The sequence below is a fragment of the Pectinophora gossypiella genome, chromosome 19 (genome assembly GCF_024362695.1).
Source record: "Pectinophora gossypiella chromosome 19, ilPecGoss1.1, whole genome shotgun sequence".
NCBI lineage: Eukaryota > Metazoa > Arthropoda > Insecta > Lepidoptera > Gelechiidae > Pectinophora > Pectinophora gossypiella.
The window spans coordinates 210,590-229,571 of record NC_065422.1 but is presented as its reverse complement, the minus strand read 5'-3'; the positions used below and the strand labels follow the sequence as shown (position 1 = coordinate 229,571).

Below are 18,982 nucleotides of genomic sequence, written 5' to 3'. Positions count from 1 at the left end.
TTTGCCTTTTTAAAATACTTTTCTATATTTCAGCATGCAAATGCAAAGAATTTGCTCAGTGCATTTGTCCAAAGGATAAAAAGGTACCTAAACAAGAGCAAGTTTTTTTAATCGATCAAAGAACGTCGCAAATTATGATAATCAGCGCCATCGACGTAACTGCTACAAGGAAGTTGCAAAAAACTTTAAAAAGGAAGCATGAACGAGAAAATCGCCCAAACACATCATTAAACTCTTAACGTCAGCTGATTTGGATGTTGGTACTTCCTCGGCGGCATCATCAGCGTCAGAAAAGACAGAATGCACCATAATCGAACGCGTTCCTGAAAAAAAAAGAAAAATTCTGTGTCCTTCAATTTCCCTACGTTATCGAAGACCTGTGATAGGTATGGGGTATCAGATAGAGCAGCAGCAACAATAGCATCATCTGTATTATGCGACATTGGATCTAATGTTGAGGTAATCGATAGACACAAGTTACACAGAGAGAGAACTAGAAATAGAGAAAAAGTAATGAAAAATGCAACTGTTACAGAGCTCTCGTCTTTATACTTCGATGGCAGGAAAGATAAAACTTTGAAGATTGTTAAAAAAGGTGGTAAATGCTATGGGACCAAGACTGCTGAGGAACATATCTCACTGATTCAAGAGCCGTGACCCATTTACATGGGGTACGTACGTAGTACCTGACGTTGACACAGCGAAAGGGATAGAAACTGCGATAACAGAGTTCTTGTTACATGAAGAAATTGCTCAAGATCATACAATCGGTTGCGACGGTACGAAAGTCAATACGGAAAAGTATGGTGGAATCATTAAACTACTTGAGAAAAGGCTACAAAAACCACGTCAGTGGATAATATGTTTGCTTCACATGAATGAATTGCCTTTGAGACACCTTTTTCTTCATCTCGACGGGTGTACTTCGGGACCTAAATCTTATATTGGTCCACTAGGAAAAGCTCAAGAAACCTGCGAGAAGCTGCCTGTTAAAAAATGTGAAATAATAATGATTCCGAAAAAGCAATGAATCTCCAGCGTTCTCTGTCCGACTATTATTCTAATGTACCCGCGTTCTAATAAATTACCGAAAACAAAATGAACATTTTAACAAACACATATGAACAGGCACAAATTACATTTTTACTTCAACATTTTATTAAACTTCAAATAAAACAACTAAACTTCCGAATAAAATACTGAACCTCCGAAAAGTTTTCTAGGTTACTGACAACAGAGGTCATGTCAGAATAATCGATCTTTTACGAATTGCATGAGCTATTCAATTTTCTTTTGTTGGTTACCAAATTTTTTTTTAACTTTCAATAATTATGAAAATACCTACACAGTTCGGACCGCGCGACTTAAGTTGCCGCGGAGCGAGGGACTCTTTTTAAAAAGCAAAAATTGAATTTTGAATTTAAACTTTTAATGCGTACTTTACAGTGGTCAACTTAAGACTAAACTTATGAGCTAGTTCTATGATCTAAGAAAGCTATGCAAACAACAATACCTCCCGGTAGTTCGGGCTTATCAATAGCTGAATGCGCAGGACGGATGTTGTTCGTCTGCGCCGGAGGTCTGGGAATGCGCTTCATACAATACTTAGAAAGCTTACGTCGGGACTCTTACAGTACCCGCGGTAGGTCCGGAATACATAACTCCTCCCTCCATAAGATTGGAATTATCGGAGGGGTGGTTTTCAGCCCTTTGATGATTCCGATCTGATAATATAAAATTCTTAAAACGTTTAAATGAATATATGAAAATACTTAAAATTATGATAACATAGAGAAGTAGAGTCCCTATACTAATGTTCCTTGCGTTTACTACACTTCCATATGTGCTCACTTCACTAACTAATTCACTTTCACTATTTTTCAGGACATGGGACAGGCTTTGCAGGGTCTGTAAATCTATTTCATCCAGGTTAAGTGGTTTCTTCGAGACGACAGGCTTTGACGTCGACAGTGATGGTAGATCAATTATTGGAAGTTTCTCGTATAAAACGTTGCCCGCCTTTGATCGGTGTTGTTTCAGAGTTACATTTTGGATTGTTATTTCGCAGGAGTCTTCAATGGTAAGTATATAGGTTCCTTCAACATATGTTCTAGTGACATCCTCTCCACATTGTGACGTCATTAGAGTAGCGGTTTTGCAGTAGAATATCCAACGATTTGACTCTATTGGCTGTAACTTGAATTTTGTTATATCCACGTGAATAGGGGAACACATGGTGGTATTAATGACGAACTTCAGTAGATCGGTGATGCAGACATCTTCCATAGTCGGCGGAACAATGGAGTCTTCATGACACATGAAGATGCTTCTTTCTATTTCCAGGCAAGAGTGGGAGAGCGACAGAGCTTTCGACTGATTCACAATAAGGTAAGGATATTTAGGAATTATTAGGGTAGTTAGATTTAGGTTATCTGTTACAGGTAATGACAAGACTCGATAATAATGATAACTCTCGGATCTGACTAACGGAACTTCAATAATAAAGGTAATCTGATTTTCTTTAGAAAACGCTTTTAACTCTACACATTGTTCAATTCTTATCAAATTATTTAACTCTACGGGATAGACCAATTTATCAGTTAATTCTATTTTCCTAAGTACAGTCATAAATTCATCGGTATCAATAATCGATTGATGTAAAGTTCCTACCTTACTAAATGCAACGGCAGTTTCAATTTCGTCCAGCTTTATGTAGAGCATTTGGAAGTTATGTAAGAAGAGACTATAGACATGGATAACTTTATTTATACTTTGGCTTGTTTGGATTGATTCATTTAGTAATATTTTCAAATCGTGTATTTCTTTATCGAGCTGGATAAAATTGTTCTTCGTAGCATTTGTTACATTTGCAACAGATCCCATAATTTCGGTTATCAAGGCGATTTTCATAGAGACACTATGTTGTTGTTGTTGTAATTTACTGATCTGACTATCGTACCTTATTGCGTCTTCGTTGTCTAAGTTCCCCGTTAAAACTTTAATTAGTGAACCTATTGGGTTTAATAGTCCTCGTTTTTGTCTGACAGAAGGAATAAGTTGTCTAAACTTTTGTATGGTTATGTTCTTTATATGTTCAGTTTGTACTTTAATATCAGTGCATTCGGAGGTAATGTTTTGTTTAAAGTAATGTAGCACATGTTCGTTTAGATCCGCAAGTCGATTAACATTGAGCTCTAAATCTTCATATACAAGGTTTAAATCTAATGTCTTAAAAATTAACCATTTGTCGTAGGTAATAATGGCGCGTCCCTTTCTCACAGGAAGTATTCCAGGGTTCCGTTCAATCTTCTGCAGTTGAAGGGCCTGGCTCTGGCTCTGGATGCTCATTACCAGCAGCACGGTCGCGAACCTGTGGGGGCCGTCGAATATCCTTAATAGTTACCTTAGTTTCGCGGTTCCTAACGTGGATGGGTACAGTGTTTCTAACTATATTTCCAGATACTATTGCCTTTTCAAAACGTGGTTTGTCTTTGCTACGTCTAGTGTTCACTCCTTTGATGTAAACTGTCTCTCCTTCGTCTAAGTTAATGTTTTTCTCACCTCCTCGTTTTTCCCTAATATTTTCCTTGTGGTCTATCATTTTCTCTGTTAGGTACTTATATAAGAATTTTGTTCGGTTCGCATGATCGTTGATTAGTTTTTGGGTGTAATGTTTATTAAAGTCTACATCAAACGCGTTTGAGGAATCCGTCTGTCCTAATACTACTTCGAATGGGGTTAATCCAGTAGTAGAGTGTATTGTATGGTTGTATGCCATGATAGCATACGTCATGACGGAAGCTGCGTCGGTAAGTTTTCGCTCATACTTTGCGATACGATAGATTTCTAAAATGGTAGAGTGAAACCTCTCTACTATTCCCATGGAATTTGGGTTGTGCGGAGTTCCGATATGAAGGTTTATTTTGTAGAAACATAAGGTTTCTTTCAAAAGGGTATTATTAAACTCTGTGCCGGGGTCTACATTTATGATTCTAGGGGTACCGTAATAAGAAAAGTACGAAATTAATGCGCGTACTATTTCAGGGGTGTTTTTACTTGGGATAGGGATAGCTTGTCCCAGTTTGCTGAAAGCATCTACTATTGTGAGGAAGTATTGTCCTTCTATAGAGAATACATCCATAAAAAGTTCTTGAAATGGTTTATTCTGAGTTTGCGTTAACTGTAATTCCGGTTTGAAGGGTTTCCGATCGTATTTAAGTTTTTTGCATGTTTCACAGGAATTGATAATAGCGGTTACTGTAATGTCCATATTGTTCCAATAATAGACACGTTTTAATTTCATTAAAGTTTCTTTTATACCACGATGACATGTAGAGCCCTCGTGATATTTCAGCACTATCTGTCTCTGTTCTTCTTCATTTTCAACGGTTATTACTCTTTTGGTACACTCCATGAGATGTACGGCGCCCTTCTTGAATAGGGATATAAATGCCTGTACAAACTGTTTGCGATGAATTTCACTCTCGAAGTAAATGAATTGTTTTATTTTGGGTCTTACATAACCTTTCAGGAATTCTTTTACTAGATCCGGTCTATTTAAAGGTAAGGTTACTTCAATTATTCTTTGCTTTGAATTGGACAAATTATTAATTGATGTTTCATTTCTGTTCCAGGTATAAACCAGTATTTGATTGGGTTTGCTGTCGATTGCTTCGTTCAAGATGGGGATTCCATTGGTATCAATATCGCGTGCGGAATGGATCGTATCGGTGTTACTATTAGTGTTTTCAGGGATTGTAATGGTACTTTCCGATGGTGAGACGATTGGGAATTGGGACTCCAATTCGTTGTGTCCCGCCCTTGGGGTCTCGCTTCCATCGTCCGATGAGAGTTCTATTACATCATCTGTGTTTACTTGCTCATTACGTCGATTTTGGGGTCGGCTTCCTAGTCTGACTACTTCGTTTACTACGTCATCCAAGTAGGATCTGAGTCTATGTTCACTTTCGTCAACATTGACTCGCATGGATTCCGAATCGTTACCTACTGCGTTTACCCTTATTCTGGATAATGCATCAGCATTGTTATTCTGTTTTCCTGCTTTATATACGACATCGTAGTCAAACTCTGCCAAACGTAGTTTCCAACGAGTTAATTTACTATTGGTTTCTTTCATGGACTTTAACCATGTTAGTGGGCGATGATCTGTATACAGGGTGTTAGTGACATCGTAACGAAAAAAAAAATGGAACGCCTATTTTATTGTACTAAAAACGATGGTGGGTGTTTTTCTTGTCGCAAATGTTTAATTAAGATTTTCAATTTTTACTGTGCCGCAATGTAAGTCGAACAACGCGCCACACAGACGCTAAACTTACGCGCGGCTACGTTACGCGTGTGAGATACGATGTTGATATCTAGGTAGGAGTTTTCATTCTCTTGTATTTAGATGCTTAGTAGTGGTTCAACGTTTAAAAATGTTGTTTGTTGAAGTAGAACACCTACTGCCACGATTTTTCACGCACGGTACCTACCTACCAGTTATTAAAACGTTCCTAACTTATTAACAATAAAAACCCTACTCTTGCCTTACCTTAATTGTTATTCCTTCGGATGAAGTACCTAGGTAGGTACCCTAGAACATGTCACGTCACGTAGGAATGCAACATCGCGTTTCCTCCGCGGTAGGTAGGTATCACACGCACTCACAAACACAACACCTTGCTCTTTAATAAACATCAACAATCTTCCATACTTTTGCGCAGTAAATGGTCTATGATCTATCATCATAGTCGACACTACTCATTTACAGAATGAAACAAACACTCACAAACACGAAAAAAATATCCTCGAAAAACATCACGCGATTCGGGTCAAGCTTAGTATTCGACTGAGCGGAAGCGCGCGGCGGCGGCGTTAGCGCAAAGCATCAAAGGCGCCGACTAAGGGCGCCGACGACGCACTGGCCGCGGCCGAGTCGAGCCGACGACTAGAGAGGGAGAGAGAGTATGTTTATGGTGCAAGTGACAGAGAAAGAAATAGTATCTGTTCGTATGCCTACTTTATTGGCGAGCGTTGCCCTTGACCCGTGCGCCGGCTATTCACCTGCGCATAGCTGAAGTTGTAGATACGTTATTATTATTATTGATGACATTGATAAAATTTAATAATTAGTAATTTTTATTTGTTTATTTTAAATGTGCGTTCTATGCAGCTTAAAACACAATATGGGACTGAAAAAAATCTATTATTTTTATGAATTTGGCGACAGGAAACTTCACTTGATACCTATCAACTCAAAGAAATACCTAGTATCTGTTCGTAATGCCTACTTTATTGGCGCGCGTTGCCCTTGATCCGTGAGGCTATTCACGTCCGAGTATCCATCAAGACAGATCAAACAAGCCCTAACTCGGAGGTCTTGCGTCCCAGGATCCTTTAATTATGTCTTAGAACCTTCTTGGCCTATGTGGTCCAGTGGTTGAGCGATGGGATGCGGAGGGTCCGGGTTCGTATTCCGGTGGGGACATATCACAAAAATCTGTTTATAAGGCCTTTGGTTGGGACGTTACAGGCTGATCACCTGATTGTCCGAAAGTAAAATGATCCGTGCTTCGGAAGGTACGTTAAGTCGTTGCTCCCGTCTACTAGGTACTTATGTAAGCACGTAGCCGTTACATGAATATTGTACACAGAACAGGATAGGTTTAATTAGTTCTTTACTGATGATTTAACAATGAGATTTAAAACTACGAATAACTTAGTACTTAGTACCTCGGTACGGTACCAACATGTAACAAGAAAAATAAGATCACTCCACTCGGACAATTTTTTTCTTTGAACATGCCGACATTGCCTACGCGGCGGAGTTGCCGAACTATCGATAGGTAGATTATCAATTGTTGAACTTGAAAATTGTCTAAACTATCGAAAGTAGTGATAGTACATTTAGATCGATACTAGCGATAGTACCGATAGGTCTTGCTTTGTAACAATAATGGGTATTGATCTAAAAGATTTATTTATTTTCGATTTTTGTGTAGCGAGGTTTTGCGTAGGTACTTACATACTAAGTTGGTGGATGGTTGACATAGTAGGTAACTAATTACCTAATCTGTGGTGGTTGTGTTAGTTGGTTGTTAGTTATTCTAATGACAACAAAGAATACAATTATTTACTGTTTCAACTGTTTTAGGTAGATAATGGCCCTGATTCCTATGAGTAAATGAATGAATAACCCGGTCGAATCAAAAAGGTATCTCGCTGCGTAACTTAATTCTGTCGGTTGTTTTAGATTTCTGCTTAAAATTGACGTGTATTCCATAAATTTTATGCCTGTTGATTATCCGTCCATTTAAGAATAAGAATAAAATAAATTTATAATTTACGATAGACAGAGAAAGAAATAGGATCGGTTCGTAGTGCCTACTTTGTAGGCCGCGCCGCCGCCGCGCCGCCGCCGCGCCGCAGCCGCGCCGCAGCCGCGCCCGCCGGCGCGCGGCGCGGGGCGCGCGGAGCGGGGCGTGCGGAGCGGGGCGCGCGGCGCGGTGCGTGTGGCCGTTGACCCGTTCGAGCAGCTGTTGTCTCCATTACATCGAAAATTTTCGATAATTTGTCATTATTGTTTTTTTTATTGAAATTTGGGTTCTATGCAGCTAAAAGCACAATATGGAATTGAAAATAATTAAAAACAAAACTCAAAATTTCATGAATTTTGCGACGGAAAATTCCACTAGATATTAACTCAGAATCATGGTCTGAATCATCCCTTTCAGTATTCGTTACGATGTCACTAACACCCGGTATATGGTGAACTTATTCCCATATAGGTATGGGCGGAAATATTTAGTAGCCCATACAATGGCAAGAAGTTCCTTTTCAGTTGTGCTATATCGGGTTTCTGCATCGTTTAAAGTACGACTAGCGTATGCGATTGGTTTATCCGAACCGATTGGTCCTTGAGATAGGACTGCACCTATCGCATAGTCTGAGGCATCAGTGGTAAGTACAAAGGGTTTTGTGAAATCCGGAAATTGTAGCAAAGGGGCATTTACCAAAAGCTCCTTACACTTTTCAAATGCGTTGATGTATTCTTGATTGATCTGAATCCGATTTCTTTTCTTTAAACAGTTAGTGAGTGGGCGTGTTAATTTGGAAAAATCTTTTATAAACTTTCGATAATATCCGACTAAACCAAGAAAGCTTTTAATTTCCGTAGTTGTTTTTGGCAAAGGGAATTTCAAAACGGCTTTAATTTTGTCATCGTTTGGTTTCAAACCTTCCTTAGTTATTACATGGCCTAAATAGAGTACTTCTTTACGAAGAAACTCGCATTTATCAAGTGTGACTTTAAGATTTGTTGCTCTTAATCTTTCGAATACCTTTCTTAGCTTTTCTAGGTGTTCTTGTAGGCTGGATGAATAGACGATTATATCGTCGAGATACACCAAGCAATGTAATCCTTGCAAGCCACGGAGGACATTGTCCATTGCTCGCTGGAACGTCGCGGGTGCGGTTTTAAGACCGAAAGGCATACGGGTAAATTCGAAATGACCGGCTTGCGTAGAGAACGCAGTTTTGTGTCGATCCTTCTCGGCTACTTCTATTTGGTGGTATCCACTCGCTAGGTCGATGGTACTGAAGTATGTAGATTTGCCTAGTTTGTCAAACAAGTCGTTGATGTTTGGAAGTGGATACTTATCGTCGACTGTGATGTCGTTGAGGCGACGGTAATCAATTACCATACGGAATTTGGTTTTTCCAGAAGCGTCTTGTTTTTTGGGGACCAAGTGCACTGGCGCACTCCATGGAGAGTGCGACTCTCGAATAACGTTATCTTTCAATAACTTTTCAACCTGATTTTGAATTTCAAAGTTTTGTGCAGGTGGGTGACGATAAGGTCTGATATAAATTGGATCTTCATTTGTCGTGCGAATTTCGTGTTTTACTTGATTTGTAAAGGTTAACGGAATGTCTTCACTGTAGAATATATCTCGAAACTCATAGCATAATTTTGATATTTTGTCTCTCTCTTCTTTGTTCATATGGTCCAGTCTTAGTCTCTGTAAATTTTGTTTCAATAGGTCGTCAACGTCGTAACTATGATCGGTGAAATTTACTATGATCTCGTTCTCTTGGAATGGTGTCACAGGCAGAGGTTTATTAAACGTCACTGTTATGGTGTCGTCAGTAGCGTTTTGTATAACTGACGTAGCCATAAAGTCTACACAGTTTACTATTGCGGTTGGCATGCGGACACCTTTGGTGAACTCTATAAAGTCCAAAATTGCATGTCCGTTTTGTAATTCAGTTGGGATGCGAACCCTAGTTTCGGTACGAGGTCCTAAAATCAACTCGTGTGGTGCTTCGTATAGTATGGGTATTTCGGTGTCACGGGTCCGCAGTACTTGGTGTTTCATATCTATGGATGCGTCCAGTTTTTTTAATAAGTCTGAGCCGATTAGACCGTCATAGCGACTATCAACATCGTAGACATAAAATTTTTGTTGTAACTTGCTTTTAAATGTCTTTAAAAGGGGAATTTGTATTACTTCATTATGGCAACTACGGGCATGTGTGCTGATAACCTCGAATGGTTCCAGAATTTTGAATTTTGCAAAAAAATTCGTTTGCCTTTTTGGGACTTATGAAAGACCTAGAGCTTCCGGTATCGATCATAAATGTAGCGTTAATTTCAGGTACTCTAATATGGGGTAATTTCAATGCGTTTACGCAATTTATTCGGATTATTTGAGACGGGGTTTTGTTGAGGCCTTTGACTGAAAATTTTCGGCTGGCAAGTCCGTTGGAGTCAATTCACTTTCTTCAGCTTGTTGTTCAAATTCAGGGGGAGGAACGCCCTCGCAGTTCTCAGAAAAATCGTCTTGCGCGGTGAAATAGTTTTCCTCATAGTTGTAATCGTATGGGACAAAGCAATCGTCGGTATAGTAGATGTTATTATATTCGTCAGGGGAGTCGATCATGAATTGCGCTGTAGCAGTCCGCATCGACACGTCAGGCTCGGGTAATGCGCATGCATGCGGTTTCTGAGGTTCGGCTTTAGGCATAATTTGATACAAAGGTCGTGTTTGTTGCGGGTTATTAAAGTTTTGCCTATACCACGGATGATTCATTGGGAAATTAAATCGTGCGTTTTGGTTTGGGATTCCAAATTTAAAATTATTTTGGTTGGGGATACCGAATCTAAATCCTTGATTTTGGTTCGGGGGTCGATATCCAAACTGGGGTTTTGGTGTGAATCCGAATTTATTAGGTTGGAATTGTTGTGTAAAAGGATTACGGGACTGTTGTGGAAACGGTCCGAATCCAGCACCGGATGGAATGAATCTGAAATTTTGAGCTGTTCTCATAAATGGTGTTTGTGAAATTTGTGCGGGTTGAGTTTTGTTCTTATTTTTCGCGTCGTATTGAAATTGGAAATTTACTTCCTCCGTAACTACGCTTAAGGCGTTCTCGAGCGTGTTAGAACCCTTAAGTCGCACCGTCCTAATGAGGTTCTCGGGCAGATTATACATGAACACATTAAGGCAAGTGTTATTGTAAATTATCATTTTCGCGGCCTTAACGCCTTCATCCTGTAATAGATTCACTTTCGCAAACAGAGTGCTTCGCACTTGTTGGATTCGACAACAAAAATCGTGATACGATTCGCCAGATTTAATTTTCATTGATTCCAATTCGATAGCTATACATTCTTCCGACCTTGGGTCACCGAAATGTAGGATTAATAAATCTTTTAAGGAAGACCAAGTGTTCACATCTTGTCTTTCGCTTAATAAATGTGCTGCTTTGTCTATTAGTCTGCTTGAAATAGCATGAAATACATACTGCGTTTGGTGTGGATTGTCCTGTTGCTGGGCATATGCCGATAATACATACTCAGCTTTATTAATGAATAAATTCAGCAACTGTGGTTCGCCACTGAATTTTGGAATAAGGCTTAGCATTTCGTTTGGAACAAGAGAAATTTGTTGCGTCATTTTTATCTACTTAAAATATAACACAAGACACAAAATACAATAGAAACACAATAAAAAACACAATAAAAATACACAAGTAATACACAAGCAAAATAAGACAATAATATAAATCGCTTTCAATTATTTCTTTTCAATTATATTTTATTATTTTTCTTTAGAAAATCAGATCACTTAACTACTTTATGCTAATTATCTAAAACATTCGGCGATTGTGACCAAATGTCAGATCCTATCTAAACTATGCTAGCTGTCTAAAACATTCGGCAATTTATGTCCGATTGTCAGACCCTACCTAAATGAGTCTCACAATTAGCTGGAATAGAAAGGGATAAGACAGGATAGTGAAAAAGTCTACTCACAGACCGCTCGATCCCATTTCCTCCTACTAGAGTTGTGCGTTGCCACCGAGAGAGTACTCGTCCTTTGTCTCACGCCGCTTGTCCAAAAGTTATTTATTTGGTTCGTAGAATATCCACCGTACTGTAACCCGTGATAACCGAGTTGCAGGTCTTCTGGGTACAGCTTCTTCCAATAGCGGATATCCTACCGGCTGCGCCACTTAAGTTGCCGCGGAGCGAGGGACTCTTTTTAAAAAGCAAAAATTGAATTTTGAATTTAAACTTTTAATGCGTACTTTACAGTGGTCAACTTAAGACTAAACTTATGAGCTAGTTCTATGATCTAAGAAAGCTATGCAAACAACAATACCTCCCGGTAGTTCGGGCTTATCAATAGCTGAATGCGCAGGACGGATGTTGTTCGTCTGCGCCGGAGGTCTGGGAATGCGCTTCATACAATACTTAGAAAGCTTACGTCGGGACTCTTACAGTACCCGCGGTAGGTCCGGAATACATAACTATCGGGTTCGGGTGGCGTTCGGCTGTTTTCGTGTGTTGTTTGTTTATGTTACAAAATTGTTATAGTTTTTGTTGCTATTGTTTAAAACATCTACCAAGGAAGTGAGGATATAGGTATAGTAGGTGTACCGTTCTGAGTCCGAGGAGGAAGAAGAAAGAGCTGGACCGTCAGTACCGGCGAAGAAGAGCCGTCGTATTATAAAGTTGGGTGTTGATCAAACGGTGCTATAGTGAAAAAGAAGCAGAAGAATTTGTGAATTGTGAAAATACTTGGTCAAGAAACTATACGCGGAATAGTGATGAAGGTCAAAAACGTTTCTATTGTTGCAACAAAGTAAAATCCAAAAGGCCACAGTGTGATTGTGCCTTGTATTTATTGTTTGTAAACGACTGTAAACATGTTCTTATTTTTAAGACTGATTCAGAAGCACAGGTTATCTGCTGCTTCTGATTTGTTTACCAACAGATAAATCTGGGTAACATGGGAATAGTCATCGAGAATAGTTTGGTAATACCTGTGGCCTTCTTTTGTGACTATTCTCATTGGGCCAGCTACATCGGAATGAATTAATTCACCGATATTTTTACATTGTGGCTTTATAATTGTTTTGAAAGGTAGCCTGGTGCTTTTGTTGCGTAAGCATGTTTGCACATCTTTTCACTGCGCGGACCACACATTTAACCAAACGCAACAGCTGTTCCTATATGAGGGACTTTAGTCACAGCCATAGCGACTTTCGACAGTGGTTCAACGTGGTACACCAAGTGGCCCACGTAGTCGCTGTAGTCGTCCGCGAGTGGCGACCAAATGAATTAGAAGTTCAGTGAATTAAGTCAGTGCGACCAAAGTCGTAAACTTCGCTTGCATGGATAATTAGCTAAAAAAATATTTCAGCAATTTCACATAAATTTATTACATCAGCAGAAGGATATCGCAAACCGCCTTTGGTTTTTTTGGAAATTAATAACAAGTTTGAATTTGACATCTCCACTATGCTACTTAAGCAATCGTGACACTTTACTATTTTGGACACTTTGGTAACAACAAAGCCCGCAATATATCCCACTACATGTTTTGTATATTCTGTTAAACAGGATGGATGTGGCAGATAGTCATGGTCTACTGAAAAATCAAGTTCCTCGGATTCGAAAGCTTCCATTAACGCACCATCTCTTAAAATGAAAGAGAAGAGTTGATCTGTTTTTCAAAATTTTTGCATGTGTATGTCAATATATTAATATTTTCTAAAATGGTACAATTACCGCTTTCTATGTTTTTTAATTCACCGTGGACAATTAGCCTCTTGTAAGCTGTCCTGAATTGCTTCGGTGAGGGGTTGTTATTAAAACCACCCTTAAACCGTATAGAGCTGAAAAAAGATTCTTAATGATCTTGATTCAGTTACAAATTACAAAAAAGCCGGCAAAAATTTTAAAACGCCATTTTCAACCCAGTACCGTAACTAGGGCGGTGCCAGCGGTGCCCAGGCACAGGGCGCAGACCCTGGAGGGGCGCAGAAATGACCAGACCAGTATCTAGTTTTGTTTCATGCATGGTAGTTAGTAGGTACATTTTGTTTTATTGCGAATATGATGTAGACGCGCCTTCTGTACTATCTATATCTATATGGCATTTTTCAAGCGATCTTGAAACAACAATACTTGTAAAGGTGGTTTTATATTTGTCTGATGTGTCGTGACGTGACGCGTCAGAACGGTATCGGTTTCATACATTTAGTACTAGCTGGTGCCCGCGACTTCGTCTGCGCAGGATTAGTATTTCGAACAATATGTTTATTAACTGTAGCCTATGTGTTATTCTGATGTATAAGCTATTTTATTGTAAAGTTTCATTAAAATCCATTCAGTAGTTTTTGCGTGAAAGAGTAACAAACATCCATCCATCCATCCATACAAACTTTCGCGTTTATAATATTAGTAGGATGGTAACGTTCACACTAGTGCGTAACGTGTTGTGTTGTGGCTCATGTATGGAACCGATACAGTTCTGACGCGTCACGTCACGACACATCAGACAAATATAAATCCACCTTGTTGCTCGCAATATTACATACACAAACAAAAGTACCTATACCGTAACTATGAGACAATTTCTGTCTATATTCATTTGGAGGGCGCCACTTCTAACTTAGAAGTTCTAAGCAAATCTGTCAATCTAGCTGAGGAGATGTACATATAGTTCGTCACGCTGTCATTGCTGTCAGCCACATTCATTGGTCCTCCCTTTATTTTTGATTTTATTCATTAACTACGTGCGGCTTTACTGACGCACTAGCGTGCGAGAGATAGATAGAAAATTCATCGTTCGACAAGAGTGAAAAGGATGACTTACAAAACTAAACGATTCACAAACGTTCCATTCTGCCGCACCGTCCCACCCAATGTTCGGGGATTCCCCGATACATCGAGAATTACACATTCAGATAGCCGGCCGGGGGCACTCGGATTGATTGTGTCTTGCTTCTCAACCATGGTCATTATTTGTATAAAATTTCATTAGTTTAAAGCACAGATCATATAATACTAACGTACAGATGCCTCACGTCATACAACAAAACCGTGCCGTCCTAATTCGGGCAATTCTTCGGGCTATTTTAGTTCTAATAAATGACCACTACTGCCGCTAAAACGCCCTAGCGCTCAAGCGTAAATATTGATGGGATCGAACGAATCGAGCGACATCTAGTGAAATTTCAGCTTACTGAGTGCAAGTTATTGCAGGCACAATATATTTACTTAGAGTTAGAGTAAAATTAAGATAATAGATGGCGCAAACGGTTTTTTTTTCTCAACGTTGACATGTTAGTATTATAATCTGTGACAATGATCTGTGACATTGTCAAGGTGACAGTTGTTAGTTTAGTTGACATACGATTATTTCTGATGTTTGGTGGGGTTTATTGATTACGTCTTCATTTTAGGGATGGGCAAATGAAAAAAATATATCGATATTATTTTAAAGTATCGATATATATCGTGTAAAAAAATCGATATTTTGATATATCGATATATATCGAAATATTTGCACATTGTCAAAGTATAGTGTAGTGTAGTAGGTATCGAAAATTAAATACGAATTGGTAGTCATTTAGTCAAACCAATAATTGTCAGATATCGACATGAGAAGCACTCTTTGTTTTATGTGCACCCCTGTCAATCTGCTTCTATTGTCTGGCACTGCCAAGTTAATAACAGACGCAAGCCTTTCTGACGACACGGAAGATGCTTGGCACTTGGCATATTAGGTATTTTAAAGCGATATTAGAAAGGACCGGCGTGAAATGTCTACAACTCACCCAAAACTATTGGATCTTATTTCCTTTCCAGTAGTGGTTGGTCCAGATACTGCTTAAGCTCATTGGGGATAGAGCGAGCACTTGGAACCTCTTGCGCAGCTACGCTAACATTTTAAAGTTTCTCATGCCTGGACCAGATAGAAGACTCGGTCTCGGTCTGTTCTGATGCGTTTATTTGTGCAGGTCTTGTTTCTGGAGAACGTTGCCCTCTACGCCTGTGTTCTGCACGAATGTCATCGCTAATTTTAGAAATTGCGTGTGCCACGTCAATTGGAGTCGTGAAGTGGATTGGCTTAAAGCGAGGGTCCAAAATGGTAGCAACTGAAAGAAAAGGATTTTTTTCTAATGGAGCCAGTTTATCTTCGATTTTGTTAAGCAAGGCCTGTTGTATAGTTGTCGATGGTCTAGCATGATCTGTTACTTGACGAAGTAAATTTAAAACAGGAATGGCTAGACTCGCTGTCACGTAGTTCGCACCGCTGATTTCTTCCGTGCCTTCTTTGAACGGACCAAAAAGGCCAATGAGATCGCGTATAATATTGAGTTGCGACGTGGTGATCATGTCTGGTGTATTTCTACCAGTTTTCGTAGCTAAAATTTTAGCAACAAGTGCTGACAGTTTGACAAATCGCTCTAACATATCTAAGCACGAGTTCCATCTGGTGCTGACTGCTTGTGTCAATGTCAGCACCTCACCTTCTTTTTTTCCACAGTCTACCTGTTCAGATCGTAGCTGGTCCATTGCATTGACTGACTGCTTGAAATATGTCACAATTCCTTTGACACGGTCGCAAATTTCTGAAAATTCTTTAATTTCTCTTAGAACCCCATCAACCACAAGGTTCAAACAATGGGCCATGCAGGGAATTCTGTGATTATCAGCTAAGAATAATCGCACTGCTGCCACTATATTTGCACCTCCATCAGTGGTAATGGATACTATTTTATCCTTGTCAATATTAAACTCTTCACAGATTTCTTCCCAGCATTCTTTGATGTACTGTCCCGTATGACCAGGGCTGCCAGATGAAAAAAAGGCATGATCGTACGTCAACTACAAAAAAATCGTATTCCAAGGAAATTTTGAAATGAAAAGATAGTACAACATAAAGTTCAAAGTTTTTATTAAAAATGAGAATAATTCGTTAAGAATAGACTTATACTAATTTTCTGAGGTCATATTTTTATTCGGAAACCTGCGGTATTCGTCACCTATCGCCTGCATCACTTGCATGTCCTTGGGTTTTATTGAGTGGCAGTAACGTCGGTACTTTTTCCTGTAATTACTGGAAACAGCATTGGTAGGTTCAAGACAGTCCAGTTTCGATAAAATGGGGTCATCTAAATCATATCTTTTTTTAATTTCTTCTGCACTTGTGATTAAAAAATGCCTGCAGTGTTGAAAAAAATCAAAGCTGCCGGAGGAATACATTTGTTTCATTACGAAATGTTGCCAGGTACCGAAAAATCGTACACTTTCCGTACGATCGTAGTCTTGCGATCGTACATGAGTAGAAATGCCAAAAAATCGTACGAGTACGATTTAAATCGTACATCTGGCAGCCCTGCGTATGACCCTAAAAAGGCATTCATATATTTTTACATTATATTAATAAACAATTGCGGAGGTAAGATAATGTTGATCTTATGAATTTCAACATAGATCAAATAATTATACCTGTGATAGTTTCTGTGCTCATAGATTTATATTTTGAAGAACAGGCGATCCATTTAAGGTGTCAATGAAGTGAACCGTCACTACTAGAAAACTCCTTGTAGAATTAGTAATTGTGAGTATGTCACATCTGTTTTTTATCAACTGTGTTACCTGAAATAAATGATAAGAAGTAGTTGTTTAATTTAACATTGATCTGAATTTGTATAATGTAAATTAAAATAGAGGTATTTTATTAAATAACTTTTATTATTAGTATGGTGTAGTTTTAATTCTCCATCTCAAAGAATGGATGGAACTTTCTAATATGCGGGAGTTAACCAAGCATTACAGTGTTAAAATTATTATTGTTATTATTATAATTATTATTTAAGAAATAGAAACCTTTTTTCTACAGGGCAGTTTATAAAGAGGACAAGCGGTTCGACAAAATTTTTGTAAGCCTTTTTTTTCAACACATGATAGTGCTAAATTGTCCTTGCATATCATGTTAATTAATGCCTGTGTAAGTTCACTATGCTTTTGTCTACCTTCTGAAAGAAAGAAGATAAAGAATAAAGATAAGTCAGAAAAAGGAATTAATAACGAGTCATTTGCTACTATCGATATTTCCGCAAATAATTGGTGTACATCACTAAAATGTTGTGTTGAATAACTGATAATAATATTTTTACTGTGTTAACAATTATTTTAAATGTTGTTGAATCAAAAGAAAGTGCCTATACGCATGTTTTTTACAACCCACCTTCGAGACTTAATCCTCTTCCCAAAACATTGAGTAAAGTGGGCTGCTTTCTTTTTTTTATGGAGAACTGAGTCTCGGACTCGGTAGATGCTAGATAATCTGTCATTTCTTTTGTACTTGTACTTGGCACCACCTGGAAATAAATAAATAGATACTAATTACAAAGAAAACATCAACAAAAGATAAACTCATACTTACATAACCTAAAAAAAGTATTACAGTACCTATTGAATTGAAATATACTACTACTAATATATTACTTACATCTACACTGTTACTACTGTTCTCATTGTCTACCGACATAGCATCTTCGGGTTCTGGTTCATTCTCATTGCCAGATTTTGTTGACTTCTGCATGTTAAGTAATTGCAAATAAGCAAAATGGTGTTTTACTTTGAGATGGGTAGCTAAATTTGTGGTATTCCCGCATGTTTTATATGACTTGTTGCACAAATTGCACGTCACGGGTTCTTGGTTATCCTTTTTTTTAAAGAATTTCCACACTGCCGACATTGCTGATGGATGTGGATGGCAAAAACAAAACCAATACAATTATATTCACAACCGTCAACCGCCCGTTGGATAAAGTTTAAGTTCAAATTGTCTTGTCAAACAAGTCAATAAATTTTAGTCATTTATGTTATAAAACTTATAGGCAAGCAAAGGGAGCAGAAACTATACAGCCGATTTACTCATTCATTCATTGCTCTCTTTTTAGGTCGCGTTCGCAAGCAAAGCAAGTTAAATTCCCTCGGTAAAGGGTAAAGTGAAGGATAACTTTATGCAAAACATTAATGTGTGACTGAAACAAACTACTGTCTGGTAATAATTGACTTGGTTTTTAAACGCGGCCCTAATCGAGAACTGAAGTCGAACAGGAGCTTATAAAAAGAAATCGAATTTGATATCCGGAAAAAAATATCGATTATCGATATATCAAGATTTAAAATATCGACGATAATTATCGATTATTTATTGAAAATATATCGATATTTTGATATATCGATATTTTTTACCCAAGCCTACTTCATTTTGTATTGGCAAAAATATATCTCCAACTCCTGTAAGTATCTAATTAGTTATTAAAACTGGAAGATAATTAAAAACATAGCTAAGGTCCTACCTAGAACGCAATCGTCCCTTATCATCCCGGGCGTGTCGTAAAACCGACTGAGAACCTTTATGAAAGACAAGTCTTTTATAGCATGATGAAACATTACATTGGACCACCGGTTAAGCACCTGAGGACTTTGTATAAAGTGCTTCCAAATTGGTCTCTGTTTACTCGTGGCTCTGCCCAGCCTAATCGGGATTACAGGCGTGAGTATAAGTATGTATGTAGTAGATACTTTTTTTGTGTAGCTGTCGCCTATCTATGGTACAAATCATAATATACTGTTTGTTGAAAAAAGTTAAATTAGCCCTAA

General features: G+C 38.5%; 1 protein-coding gene across 1 annotated transcript; it reads right to left on the bottom strand.

The window, feature by feature from the left end:
• Nucleotides 1–16,827: 16,827 nt before the first annotated feature.
• LOC126375577 (uncharacterized) lies at nt 16,828–18,492 on the bottom strand. Its single transcript, XM_050022578.1, has 4 exons — nt 17,820–18,492; nt 17,556–17,688; nt 17,195–17,343; nt 16,828–16,963 (listed from the first exon to the last, which is right to left on the bottom strand). The coding sequence occupies exons 1-4, from the start codon at nt 18,066–18,068 to the stop codon at nt 16,832–16,834; spliced, it is 663 nt and encodes a 220-aa protein (XP_049878535.1). The 5' UTR covers nt 18,069–18,492; the 3' UTR covers nt 16,828–16,831.
• Nucleotides 18,493–18,982: the final 490 nt, after the last annotated feature.